The sequence below is a fragment of the Arachis ipaensis genome, chromosome B09 (genome assembly GCF_000816755.2).
Source record: "Arachis ipaensis cultivar K30076 chromosome B09, Araip1.1, whole genome shotgun sequence".
NCBI lineage: Eukaryota > Viridiplantae > Streptophyta > Magnoliopsida > Fabales > Fabaceae > Arachis > Arachis ipaensis.
Genome location: NC_029793.2, coordinates 22,627,202 through 22,638,616, shown reverse-complemented (window position 1 = coordinate 22,638,616; position 11,415 = coordinate 22,627,202). Strand labels below are relative to the sequence as shown.

The 11,415-nt window shown below is 34.2% G+C and overlaps 1 protein-coding gene across 1 annotated transcript; it reads left to right on the top strand.

Annotated features, from left to right (window-relative positions):
- LOC107616997 lies at positions 7,449–9,346 on the top strand. The gene is made up of 2 exons (XM_021111235.1): positions 7,449–7,844; positions 8,670–9,346. Exons 1-2 carry the CDS (start codon positions 7,526–7,528, stop codon positions 9,053–9,055), a joined length of 705 nt encoding a protein of 234 aa, XP_020966894.1. The 5' UTR covers positions 7,449–7,525; the 3' UTR covers positions 9,056–9,346.

Below are 11,415 nucleotides of genomic sequence, written 5' to 3'. Positions count from 1 at the left end.
TATAATTATGTTTTAGAGTTTTTATTAATAATTTATTTATTATTTTATTATAAAATAATTTTTTAGGTTATACCACAGTTGAAACCGATTAGACCAATAAACTAATAAATTAGTGATTAGAGCGATTTGATAACCAATTTGATTTTCAAAATCTTGGTTATTACTAATGTTATTATTACTGTTATTATTATTACTGTTGTTGTTGTTGTTGTTGTTGTTAAGTTTAAAAATTTAAATAACGAAATTGATTATGACAAACATATTGAATTTGGGTTAATAACCCAAGTCTGTTTGATGATGTTAATTTAGTGTGTAGGCCCAAATTATTTTTTGCAGCCCAAACCTATGAAACCAAATAATCCAAAGCAGCTGAATGGAAAATGAATTACAAATCCAGCCCATTAGTCTTCAAGCAGAAGTAAAGTAACCCTAAGCTAAGTCCAAGCGTGTGTTCATTTCGGGTGTTGGTCAGACATAGAAGAGAAGTTCACTTTTCAATTCAAACACCAAAGTAGAAGAAAGAAAAAGCTAATCAAGGAAGCTAATTTTAAATCAAGTGAATAAAAAGCAAGCTAAGCAGAGTTTAGAGAAGTTAAAGGTAATTAATTTCCTTTAATATGTAAGTCAATTACTTCACATTTTCTCCTTTCTCCTGTACCACCATTTCGGGCAAAATAAAGAATGTGGTGGCAAATTCTCTCTGTTGTGAATCAATGGTTGAAAATGTTTCTTGGAGCCAAAACACAAATCTAAGGAATTGGATTTGAGATCCTCACTGAGCGAGCAAATTTCTACTGCACCTACCTCCTCGGTTAAGCCAAAAATCAGATTTTAAATTCCTAATTTTGTAGTCTGAATGAAGAAAAGGTAAAAGGGGCTACGACTGGTTCAAGGATCAAGGAGTTGGCCTTTGAGGAAGAAACCTAGCCGTGGCTCAAGGAAGATACTAAAAGGAAATTAATTTTCATTTTGGAGACAAGGAGAGAGAACCAGAATTTGAATTTGAGTGAGAGCTTCCTTGTGAGAGTTAAACGTTTTGGATAGTGTTTCTAGTTCAAAGAAACATTCCACCAAGATGAAGAGCTTCATCAGAGAGAGCTAAGTCAGGTTCAACTTATAGCGTAAAGGTTGTAAATCATCATCTCCTTCATGGTTTACTGTTTGCATTTCTGTTTCAATGTTATATCTTTCTTTATATTCATTCAGAGGTAAAAGGCAAGAAAGAGAGGCATTGAGAAAAAGTCATTGAGAGAAAAGACTGAGAGAAACACTTGAGATAAAAACTAGGAGTGATTTCAGATTTTTTTTTTTGTTGTATTTCTATTTTATGTCATGTACTTGAGAGGTATCCCTTGATAAGTTGGGTAAGTACTTAGTGTATTGAGTCTAGGTAGTTATATAGCCAAGTCAAGTTTAGGTTGAAGCTTGCGTGTCCCAGATAGGATTATGTTGAGTCATAGGGAATTAGTGTATGTAATACTTGGAAAGATAGTGAAAATTTTACCACACTAGATGTAGGTTGCATTGCACTAGGCAACTAAACCAGGATACATGGCTATGTCATCTTCTTCCTTTCTACTCTAATTCTGTTTTTCTTGATTTATGAGATAAAATGAAATTGCTCCTACATGATCTCATACGCTGACTAAACAGAAGCAAAGTTAAAAGATTTGGTTCCAGGCTTTATTAATTCAGTTTTAAAGAAGGCCATAGATTTAACCCCCTTCTCTAGGCCATCAAGAACCTTCAATTGGTATCAAGAGCTAGGTCTCAAGAATCAAGCTTCATAGCTTGGAAGAAAGGTCAAATGACGAATATTGAATATGGGTGCAACCACTATGGCCTGCACTCTAACAGAGGGTCAGCCAAACAACAGGCATCACTTCTTCAATGGGAAGAACTATGGTTACTGAAAAGAAAGGATGCGAATCTTCATTCAATCAATCGATTACAACATATGGAAGATAGTTGTGAATGGTCCTAGAATACCTACAAAGACAAGTGCTGATGGAGTGGTGACTCCAAAGGAAGAAACCAATGGAATGATGATGACAAAAAGAAAGTGGAGTTGAATTCAAAAGTCATAAACTTGATGCATTGTGCTATCAGTTTCGAGGAGTATCGAAAGGTGTCTAGATGAAAAGTGGTAAAAGAAATCTGGGAGAAACTCCAAGTCACACACAAAGGCACCAAACAAGTCAAAGAAACAAGGATTGATATATTACGAAAAGAGTATGAAATGTTTACCATGAAGGATGGAGAAAGCATTGATGAGATGTTTGAGAGATTCTCAATCATCATTAACAGCCTGGATGCTATGGGCCTGACCCACACTGAACAAACTCTGGTAAAAAAGGTCCTTAGAAGCCTTACAAAAGAGTAAAAAACTAAAGCTACTATCCTAGCCGAGAGCAACAACCTGAGTCCATTAATCTATGACAAGTTGAGAGAAACTTCTATCATATGAAGCAACACATACCCGCCAAGACACTAAGAAAAAAGGAGTTGCCCTCAAATCAAAAGTTGAGTCTTTGGAAAGTGATTCAACTGACAATTTTTCAGATAATGAACTTTTTTTTTGCTAGGAGACTAAGGAGGCTGATGAGGAACAAAGGCTTAAGTTCAAAAGAGTACAAGAAGGATTTAAGCAAAGTAATATGTCACAATTGCTAGGAGGCAGGACACTTCAAGTTCAACTGTCCAAAGCTCAAGAAAGAGGACAAGGCAAAGAAAGAAAAGAAGAAAGTGTTCATGGCTTCTTGGGAGGATCTCGAGAATGATTCGGATGAGGAAAAAGACTCCGAAGATGAAGCTCAAATCTATTTCATGGCTGGTGATGATCAACTAGAAGAGGTAAATTACTATGACTTATCTCTTGAAGACTTACATGATATTGTTGATGATCTCACTCACCATTCTGAAAAATTGCTCAATAAATACAATAAATGCAAATCTGAAAATAAAGTTTTGAAAGCTGAAAATGATTTTTTGAAAGAAAAAATGAAGGAAACCGAATGTGCTATTGATCTTGTTGCAGAAAATAAATTTTTAAAATATGAAATTGAGAAGTTCAAAGGAAAGCACATTGTTGATCTTTCTCAAGAACTTATTGCTGAACATCAAAGATTGAATGAAATGATTAAAAGTTTGAATAATGATTTAGCAAAATTTGCATATAGTTCAAGAAACTTCGACAAATTACTTGCTAATCAAAGACCAATGTTTGAAAAACCAGGTTTAGGTTATGTAACAAAAAATGATGCAATTTTTGAAAAATCATTTGCTAAATTCATGACATCATCTTCAAGAACAAAACCCTCATTTGATAAATCTGGTCTTGGATATTCATCTAACAATGATGCTGCCTTTGAAAAGATATATTTTGATAAAAATACATCATCATCAAGAACCGAACCTATTTCAAAAAATTATGGTCTGGGTTACTTTACAAACAATGAGGTTGTTTTTAAAAAGTCACACTTTAACAAAAGAACCTCATATTCAAGAAATCCATTTGAGTAAAAAAATTCTGGTTTAAGTTATGTTTCAAAAAGTGGTGCTAATGCTAAAAGGGGATTTGTCAAAAGAAATGCAACCTTTTCAAAAACCAAAAAATTCAAATCTTTTAATCACCATAAGCATAATAACTTCAATCGTTTTTAGTAATATGCACACAGAAATCACTGGTTTAATTGCAATAAACCTGATCATTCTTCTTCTTAATGCTTTATTGATAAAAGAAGAGTAGGAAACAAAACATACAAGGTTGTTTGTGATTTCAATGCACTTGGGCAACCAAGATGGATTAACTTCAAAGGATCCAAATTAGTTTGGATACCTAAGGTTACTTAAGAGTGTGTGAAGATTTGCCTAGCATCCAAGAAGAAGAAATACATGTGGTATTTGGATAGAGGATGCTTTAAGCACATGATGAAAAAGCCAACATTCTTTGTCAAACTCAACAAGATGATGAAGGATTTGTGACTTTTGGTAATGACAGTAAAGGTAAAATCATTGCAATAGGAAAAGTAGGTAAAGATCTGTCTACCTTCATTAATGATATTTTCTTGGTTGATGGTTTGAAGCACAATCTTTTGAGTAGTAGCCAATTATGTTATTTGGGTTACTTGGTAATTTTTAAAAGATTAGAGTGCCTTGTTGTGAATGAAAAGACTGATGAAGTGTTATTTATTGCAAACCGTTGTGAAAATATGTTTGACCTCATTCTTGATGAACTAAAGAATCAAAATGTAGCTTATTTTCATTCTAAAGAATCTGAAAAATGGCTATGGCACAAAAGATTGGGCCATGCTAGCATGTTTTAAATTAACAAGCTTGTAAAAAGAGATTTAGTGAAAGATTTTCCTAAGATCAAGTTTGACAAAGAATCACATGATGTTTGTCAAATGAAAAAATAAAGAGCTCTTTTAAACAAAAGGAAGATATTTCTACTAAAAGACCACTTGAGTTGCTATATATTGATCTCTTTGGTCCAACTAGAACTCAAAGTTTGAGTGATAAACATATGGTTTGGTGATTGTGGATGATTATAGAAGATTTGGTTGGGTTTTATTTATTGGACACAAAAAAGATGCATTTTCGGCCTTTGAGATTTTTAGCAAAAGAATTCAAAATGAAAAGGATTTAAAGATTGCTTCTATTAAAAGTGATCATGGTAAAGAATTTGAAAATCAATTTTTTGAATCCTTTTGTGATGAACTTAGAATTTGACATAACTTTTCTTGTTCAAGAACACCTCAACAAAAATGGTGTTGTGGAAAGAAGAAATAGAAGCATTCAAGAAATGACTAGAGCCATGTTATGTGAAAGTAAAGTTCCCACATTCTTTTGGGCTAAAGCCGTAAATACGACATGCTATATTTTGAATAGAACAATCATAAGAAAATTCTTAAAGAAAACCCCTTATGAGCTTTGGAAAGGAAAACCACAAAACTTGAATTACTTTCATATCTTTGGATGTAAATATTTTATTTTAAACACCAAAAAAAATTTAGAAAAGTTTGATCCAAAAGCCTATGAATGTATCTTTGTTGGTTACTCCACAACTAGCAAATCATATAGAGTTTACCATCAAGATGCTAGAATTATTAAAGAGTCTATACATGTTACATTTTGTGATTCTAACATTGTTCCAAGTATTTTGGAAGACAATGATGCAGGCAACCAAGTGGAAAACAACATGAGTGAAGCCCTGAATCAAGATAAATCTGAATCTGTGTTCAATGCTCCTGTCCCAGCCGATGCAGATGATTCTGTAGGAGACAATTCTATTTTATCTCCTGCACCAGTAGAAATTCCTGAAAATACGAGCACTAATGAACCACCTACTGAATCTGTTCCTAAATCCCCAAGACTATGTAAATGGAGATTCTTAAAGAACTATCCACAAGAGTTCATCATAGGAGATCCCTCTCATGGTGTTACCACAATATTATTCTCTAGAAGGGCTCTAGAGGAAAACAATGTGGCATTTCTCTCTCAAATTGAACCCCAAAGCATAATTTAAGGTCTTGGTGATCCTTCTTGGGTCAAAGCCGTGGAGGAAGAGTTAGAACAATTTGAGAAAAATTGAGTATAGTCTCTTGTGCCAAACCGAATGGTAAGAAGGTAACAGGTACTAAATGGATATTTAGAAATAAAATCGGTGAAGATGGTAGTGTTGTTAGAAACAAAAGCTAGATTAGTAGCTCAAGGGTATGACCAAGAGGAGGGCATTGATTTTGGTAAGTCATTTGCTCGGGTTGTAAGAATGGAAGCAATAAGATTATTGCTTGCATATGCAGCCCAAAAAGAGTTTAAGCTTTTTCAAATAGATGTTAAGTGTGCCTTTTTGAATGGATTTATTGATAGAGAAGTATACGTAGCACAACCCTCCGGTTTTGAAAATAAAAATTTTTCAAACCATGTTTTTAAACTCACTAAAGCACTTTATGGTTTGAGCCAAGCTCCTAGAGCTTGGTACGAAAGACTTAGTTCTTTCTTGTTGAAAAATGATTTTTAAAGGGGTACTGGGGAAACAAGTCTTTTCATTAAAGAATTTAATGATCATTTCATACTTGTTCAAGTTTATGTGGATGACATTGTATTTGAATTGGCAAATGAAGCCTTGTGTGATGAATTTGGAAAATTAATGACTAGTGAGTTTGATATGAGTATGATGGAAGAACTCACCTTCTTTCTTGGACTCCAAATCAAACAAACTCCTAGTAGAATTTTTGTGTACCAAGGTAAAATGCCAAGGAGTTGGTTAAGAAATTTGGTTTATAAAACTCCAAACCAATAAGTACACCTATGCATCCAAACTCCAAACTTGAAAAGGATGAAATGGAAAAAGATGTGGCTGAAACAAGGTATAGAGGTATGATAGGATCACTCATCTATCTAACATCCTCTAGACCGGATATTGTTCATAGCGTAGGTGTGTGTTCTAGATTTCAATCTCATCCAAAGGAATCACATCTTTCTGTTGTAAAAAGGATCATTAGATACATCAATGGTACTGCTGATTTTGGTCTTTGGTATCCTAAATATGATGAGTTTTGTGTAGTTGGTTATTGCGATGCAAATTTTGTCGGAGACTGTGTTGATAGAAGAAGAACTTTAGGGATTTGTTGCTCTCTTGGACAATTCTTGAATGTGTGGTCAAACAAGAAGCAAGTTACTGTTGCATTATCCATTGCTGAGGCTAAATACATAGCCGCTTCTTCTTGTTGTTCACAATGTTTATGGCTTAAAACTCAACTTGCAAATTACAAATTGTTAATCAATAGTATCCCTTTATTTTGTAATAACTTAAGTGCAATTAACATTTCTAAAAATCCTGTTCTACACTCAAGAACTAAGCATATTGAAGTGAGGTTTTACTCTATTAGAGAATATGTGCAAAAGGGTACAATTGAAATACAATTTGTGAAATTTGAAGTTCAATTGGATGATATTTTTACTAAATCTCTGTGTGAAGATAGATTTTGCAAATTAAGAACTAGTCTAGGCATTTTTAATTATGATTCTTTATTTTAACATTGCTAATATGTTGTTTGAGTTTTTTGTCTCTCAAGTAGGGATGAGACAATTCTGGGCAAATGAAAAACCATCATCCTGGAACGTGGTATCTGGTATTTGGTTCTAAGTTCTATTTCATGTGGGCCAACCATTCTTTTCAGATTTCATGTGGTCCTTTGTGTTTTCTTAAACACAACCTCTTTTGGGCCCAATATGAGTTAATATGAATATGGGCCTCATTGTTTTGTCATATATTTAAAACTATTTTTTAATTCTTTTTGTCTTTTCTGAAAGTTAATTTATAATTTTAAAGGAAAAAATTTTTCAAAATTAGGTCATGTCTTTTCAAACTTGTCATAGGTTCTAAACATGTATGTTTTCAAGAAACTATTAACTTGTAGCAGTTACTAAAGCAAACCCTTTTATATTCACTTGCATGACTCTTTGGTTTTTCCACTACCATCATTTGTTTTGAAAACTGCAAAACCATTTTGTCATAATAATGAGGAAGAAAACCGCTACAAGAAGAGGCATCCTCACTCAAAAACTTCCCAGAATTCCTGAGGGTTCTCGAGCACGATCTCACTCTCAAAATCTCACATTCACTCTTTCACCCACACCTTCACTTTCTCCTCCTTGCACCGAACCCATGGCGCGTACGAAGACGACTCCAAGGTATCCATCCTCGTCTCAGGCAGCGGCTCCATCCAGCGCACCATCTCGCCCTAGTGCTTCGAAGGGAAAATGTCCAGCCACTAAAGATGCTCCTCTTGAACCTTCAAGGCCAAAACCAAGGTCTGTTCCTCAATGCCCTCAGCGAGGTAACCCACGAATCCCTCTTCGTTCAGTAAAGGAACCCCAAAATGTTGATCTTTTTACCCATAAATCTCACTTCATGAACTCTCACTCTCATTACAACCCTCTTTGATTTTCTTCGGCCATGAATTGTGAATTTTACAGAGGAGTTATCACTCATCATCCTTTGTTCCCTACCTTTTTAGCTAATTTACTCGCTTTGAAAAAGAACGGATTTGTTTTTGTGAAAAAATTAGAGTTTCTTGACTGGAACTATCTTTTCAAAATTAAAAAGCTTGTGTATCCTGATCTTATTCGTGAGTTTTATGCTAATATCACTTATCATGAGGAAAATATTCATTCCTATGTCAAAGGGCGTGAGTTGAACCTGAATAGTGAAACATTAGTGATGCCCTTAGATATACGGATGTTGGTGTATGTGCTTATACCTCGGGTAAATGGGATGAAGGATTGGGTATTTCATATCAAGATATTTTGGCTTATGTTTGTGAAAATATTTCTCTGATTGATGGTCTCACTCCGAATCATAAAGCTCTAGGCCTCTTCATGCTCAACTCCATCACATTGTGAATTACATTATCCTACCCCAAAGCGGTTCTTATCAAAAAGTATCATTTTGTAACACATTGGTGCTGATGCTATCATTACTAAAACTGTGATTTTATTTGCTTATTTAATGATGAGGCATATGCATGATTGCATAAGGAGTGACAAGAATGTGTCTTTTTCTTATGGCATGTTTTTAACTTGTATTTTTAAATCATTTGGTGTTGACCTAACCAATGAGACCTTTGAAAATAGAAACTCTTAACTGAAAGGGGGTGGTGCAGTGAAGCAACAAAAGAAAGGATCTACAAGAACTAAAAAGGTGGTCCTTGATGATGATGAAGATGACCTAGATGACATTCCTCCTCATTCAACTTCTAGAACTTCTGCCTCCACTGCTCACAAATCACTCCTTTATGGATTTGTCAAAGATATCTTGCAAGAGTTTGTGAATCTGTCCAACCATCTCATTTTCACAAGCCAACAAGAAAGAAAGCTTGTGGTAAGGAATGAAATTTCCTTGAAGAAATCAAGAGATATAGTTCTTATTCTCCTAAAATATGTGGACAACATACATGAGGATGACACCATGGCCACGGATCAAGAAGAACCACTAGGACTGTCAGTTGATGAAGATTTATGTTTTATTGCTCTTTGTTTCATGAAATAATTTTAGTTTTAGACACTTTTATTTTTTGGATGACTGTATGACTTAAAGACTGTTTTATTTGCACTTATTTTAGTTCGGTTTAAGTGAATTTTAAGTACTAACATCTTTTATGTAGGCCTCATTCTTGAAAATGTTCCCTCCTTTGATGACAAAAGGGGGGAGTAGTTTAGTAGTTTCGAAGTAGTTTGAATTTAGTAGTTTTGAAGTAGTTTGAAATTGAGTGTGATGAATTTAATTGTTGAAACTGTGAACTTGCTGTTTTAAATGGTTTGATGATTAATTGCATACTTTGGTACTTTAATATCTTGTTGCTGAATGAGATATTGGTTTGACATTGAGAATTAATATGTTTGATTGAATTCTGATCTTGTGCTTATCATACACTTGTGTTATCTTAGTTGGTGTTAATGATTTGGTGGTTAATTTTAATGGTTTATGTTTTCGTGCTGTTTAATTGAGTTTGTGAAAAGAAAATGCATGATGAATCATTTTGGTTGTGCTGCTAATTTATTGCTTGAGATGCTGACAATATAGCCATACAAGATAATTCTATACAATATTTGTTTGTGATGTACATGTGTGTTCTCTGTGTGTATATAAACATGAAATGGTAGATGAGCTCACATTAAGGGGGAGCAATCCTTGTAAAAGAAAGGGGGAACACATAAAAAATACATGGTATCATCAAAGAAAAGTTTTTGAAACTTGTATATGTTAAATCCTTTGATTATTACCTTAAATATTATGTTTGTCATCAAGGGGGAGATTTGTGAGTTTAGAAATTTAAATAACAAAATTGATGATGACAAACATATTGAATTTGGGTTAATAACCCAAGTGGGATTGATGATGTTAATTTAATGTGCAGGCCCAAATTGTTTGTTGCAGCCCAAACCTATGAAACCAAATGATCCGAAGCAGCTGAATGGAAAATGAATCACAAACCCAACCCATTAGTCTTCAAGTAAAAGTAAAGCAACCCTAAGCTAAGTCCCAGCGTGTGTTCATTTTGGGTGTTAGTCAGACATGGAAGAGAAGTTCACTTTTCAATTTAAACACCAAAGTAGAAGAAAGGGAAAGCTAATCAAGGAAGCTAATGTCAAATCAAGTGAATCAAAAGCAAGCTACGCAGAGTTCAAAGAAGTTAAAGGTATTTAGTTTCCTTTAACATACAAGTCAATTGCTTTACATTTTCTCCTTCTCCTGTACCATAATTTCAGACAAAATGAAGAATATGGTGGCAAAGTCTCTCTGCTCTGAATCAATGGTTGAAAATATTTCTTGGAGCCAAAGCACAAATCTAAGGGATTGAATTTGGGATCCTCACTGAGCGAGCAAATTTCTGATGCACCTACCTCCTCGATTAAGCCAAAAATCATATTTTAAATCCCTAATTTTGTGGTCTGAATGAAGAAAAGGTATAAAGGAGGTACAATTGGTTCAATGACCAAGGAGTTGACCTTTGAGGAAGAAACCTTAGTCGTGACTCAAGGAAGATACAAAAAGGAAATTGATTTTCATTTTGAAGACAAGGAGAGAGAACCAGAATTTGAGTTTGAGTGAGAGCTTCCCTGTGAGAGTTTAATGTTTTGGATAGTGTTTCTAGATTAAAGAAATATTTTGCCAAGATGGAGAGCTTCATCAGAGAGAGCTAAATCCGGTTCAACTTATAGTATAAAGGTTGTGAATCATCATCTCCTTCATGGTTTCCTATTTGCATTTCTGTTTCAATGTTATATCTTTCTTTGTATTCATTCAGAGGTAAAAGGCAAGAAGGAGAGGCATTGAGAAAAAGTTATTGAGAGAAAAAGATGAGAGAAACACTTGAGAGAAAAATCAAGAGTGATTTTAGATTTCTTTTGGTTGTATTTCTGTTTTGTGTCATGTACCTGAGAGATATCCCTTACTATGTTAGGTAAGCACTTAGTGTGTTGAGTCTAGGTAGTTACATAGCCAAGTCAAGTTTATGTTGAAGCTTGTGTATCCCAGTAGATAGGATTATGTTGAATCCTAGAGAATTAATGTATGTAATACTTGGAAAGATAGTGAAAATTCCACCAACGTTGTGCTGGAGATTGGACGTAGGTTGCATTGCACTAGGCAACTAAATCAGAATACATGGCTGTGTCATCTTCTTCCTCTCTGCTCTGATTCTGTTTTTCATGATTTATGACACAAAACGAAATTGTCTCCTGCATAATCTCATACACAGACCAAATAGAAGCAAAGTTAAAAGATTTGGTTTGAGGCTTTTTTAATCAAATTTTTTAAAAAAAGTCATAGATTCAACTCCCATTCCTTAAACCATCAAGAACCTTCAATTATTATTATTATTATTTTTACTATTACGTGTAGGTGTA

What these genes read in the sequence shown, in the direction of transcription:
- LOC107616997 (XM_021111235.1), top strand. Translation starts at nt 7,526, where the DNA reads ATGAGGAAGAAAACCGCTACAAGAAGAGGCATCCTCACTCAAAAACTT. An exon ending in TCCTCAATGCCCTCAGCGAG is followed by an intron (nt 7,845 to 8,669) that starts GTAACCCACGAA and finishes GGGGTGGTGCAG; the next exon opens with TGAAGCAACAAAAGAAAGGA.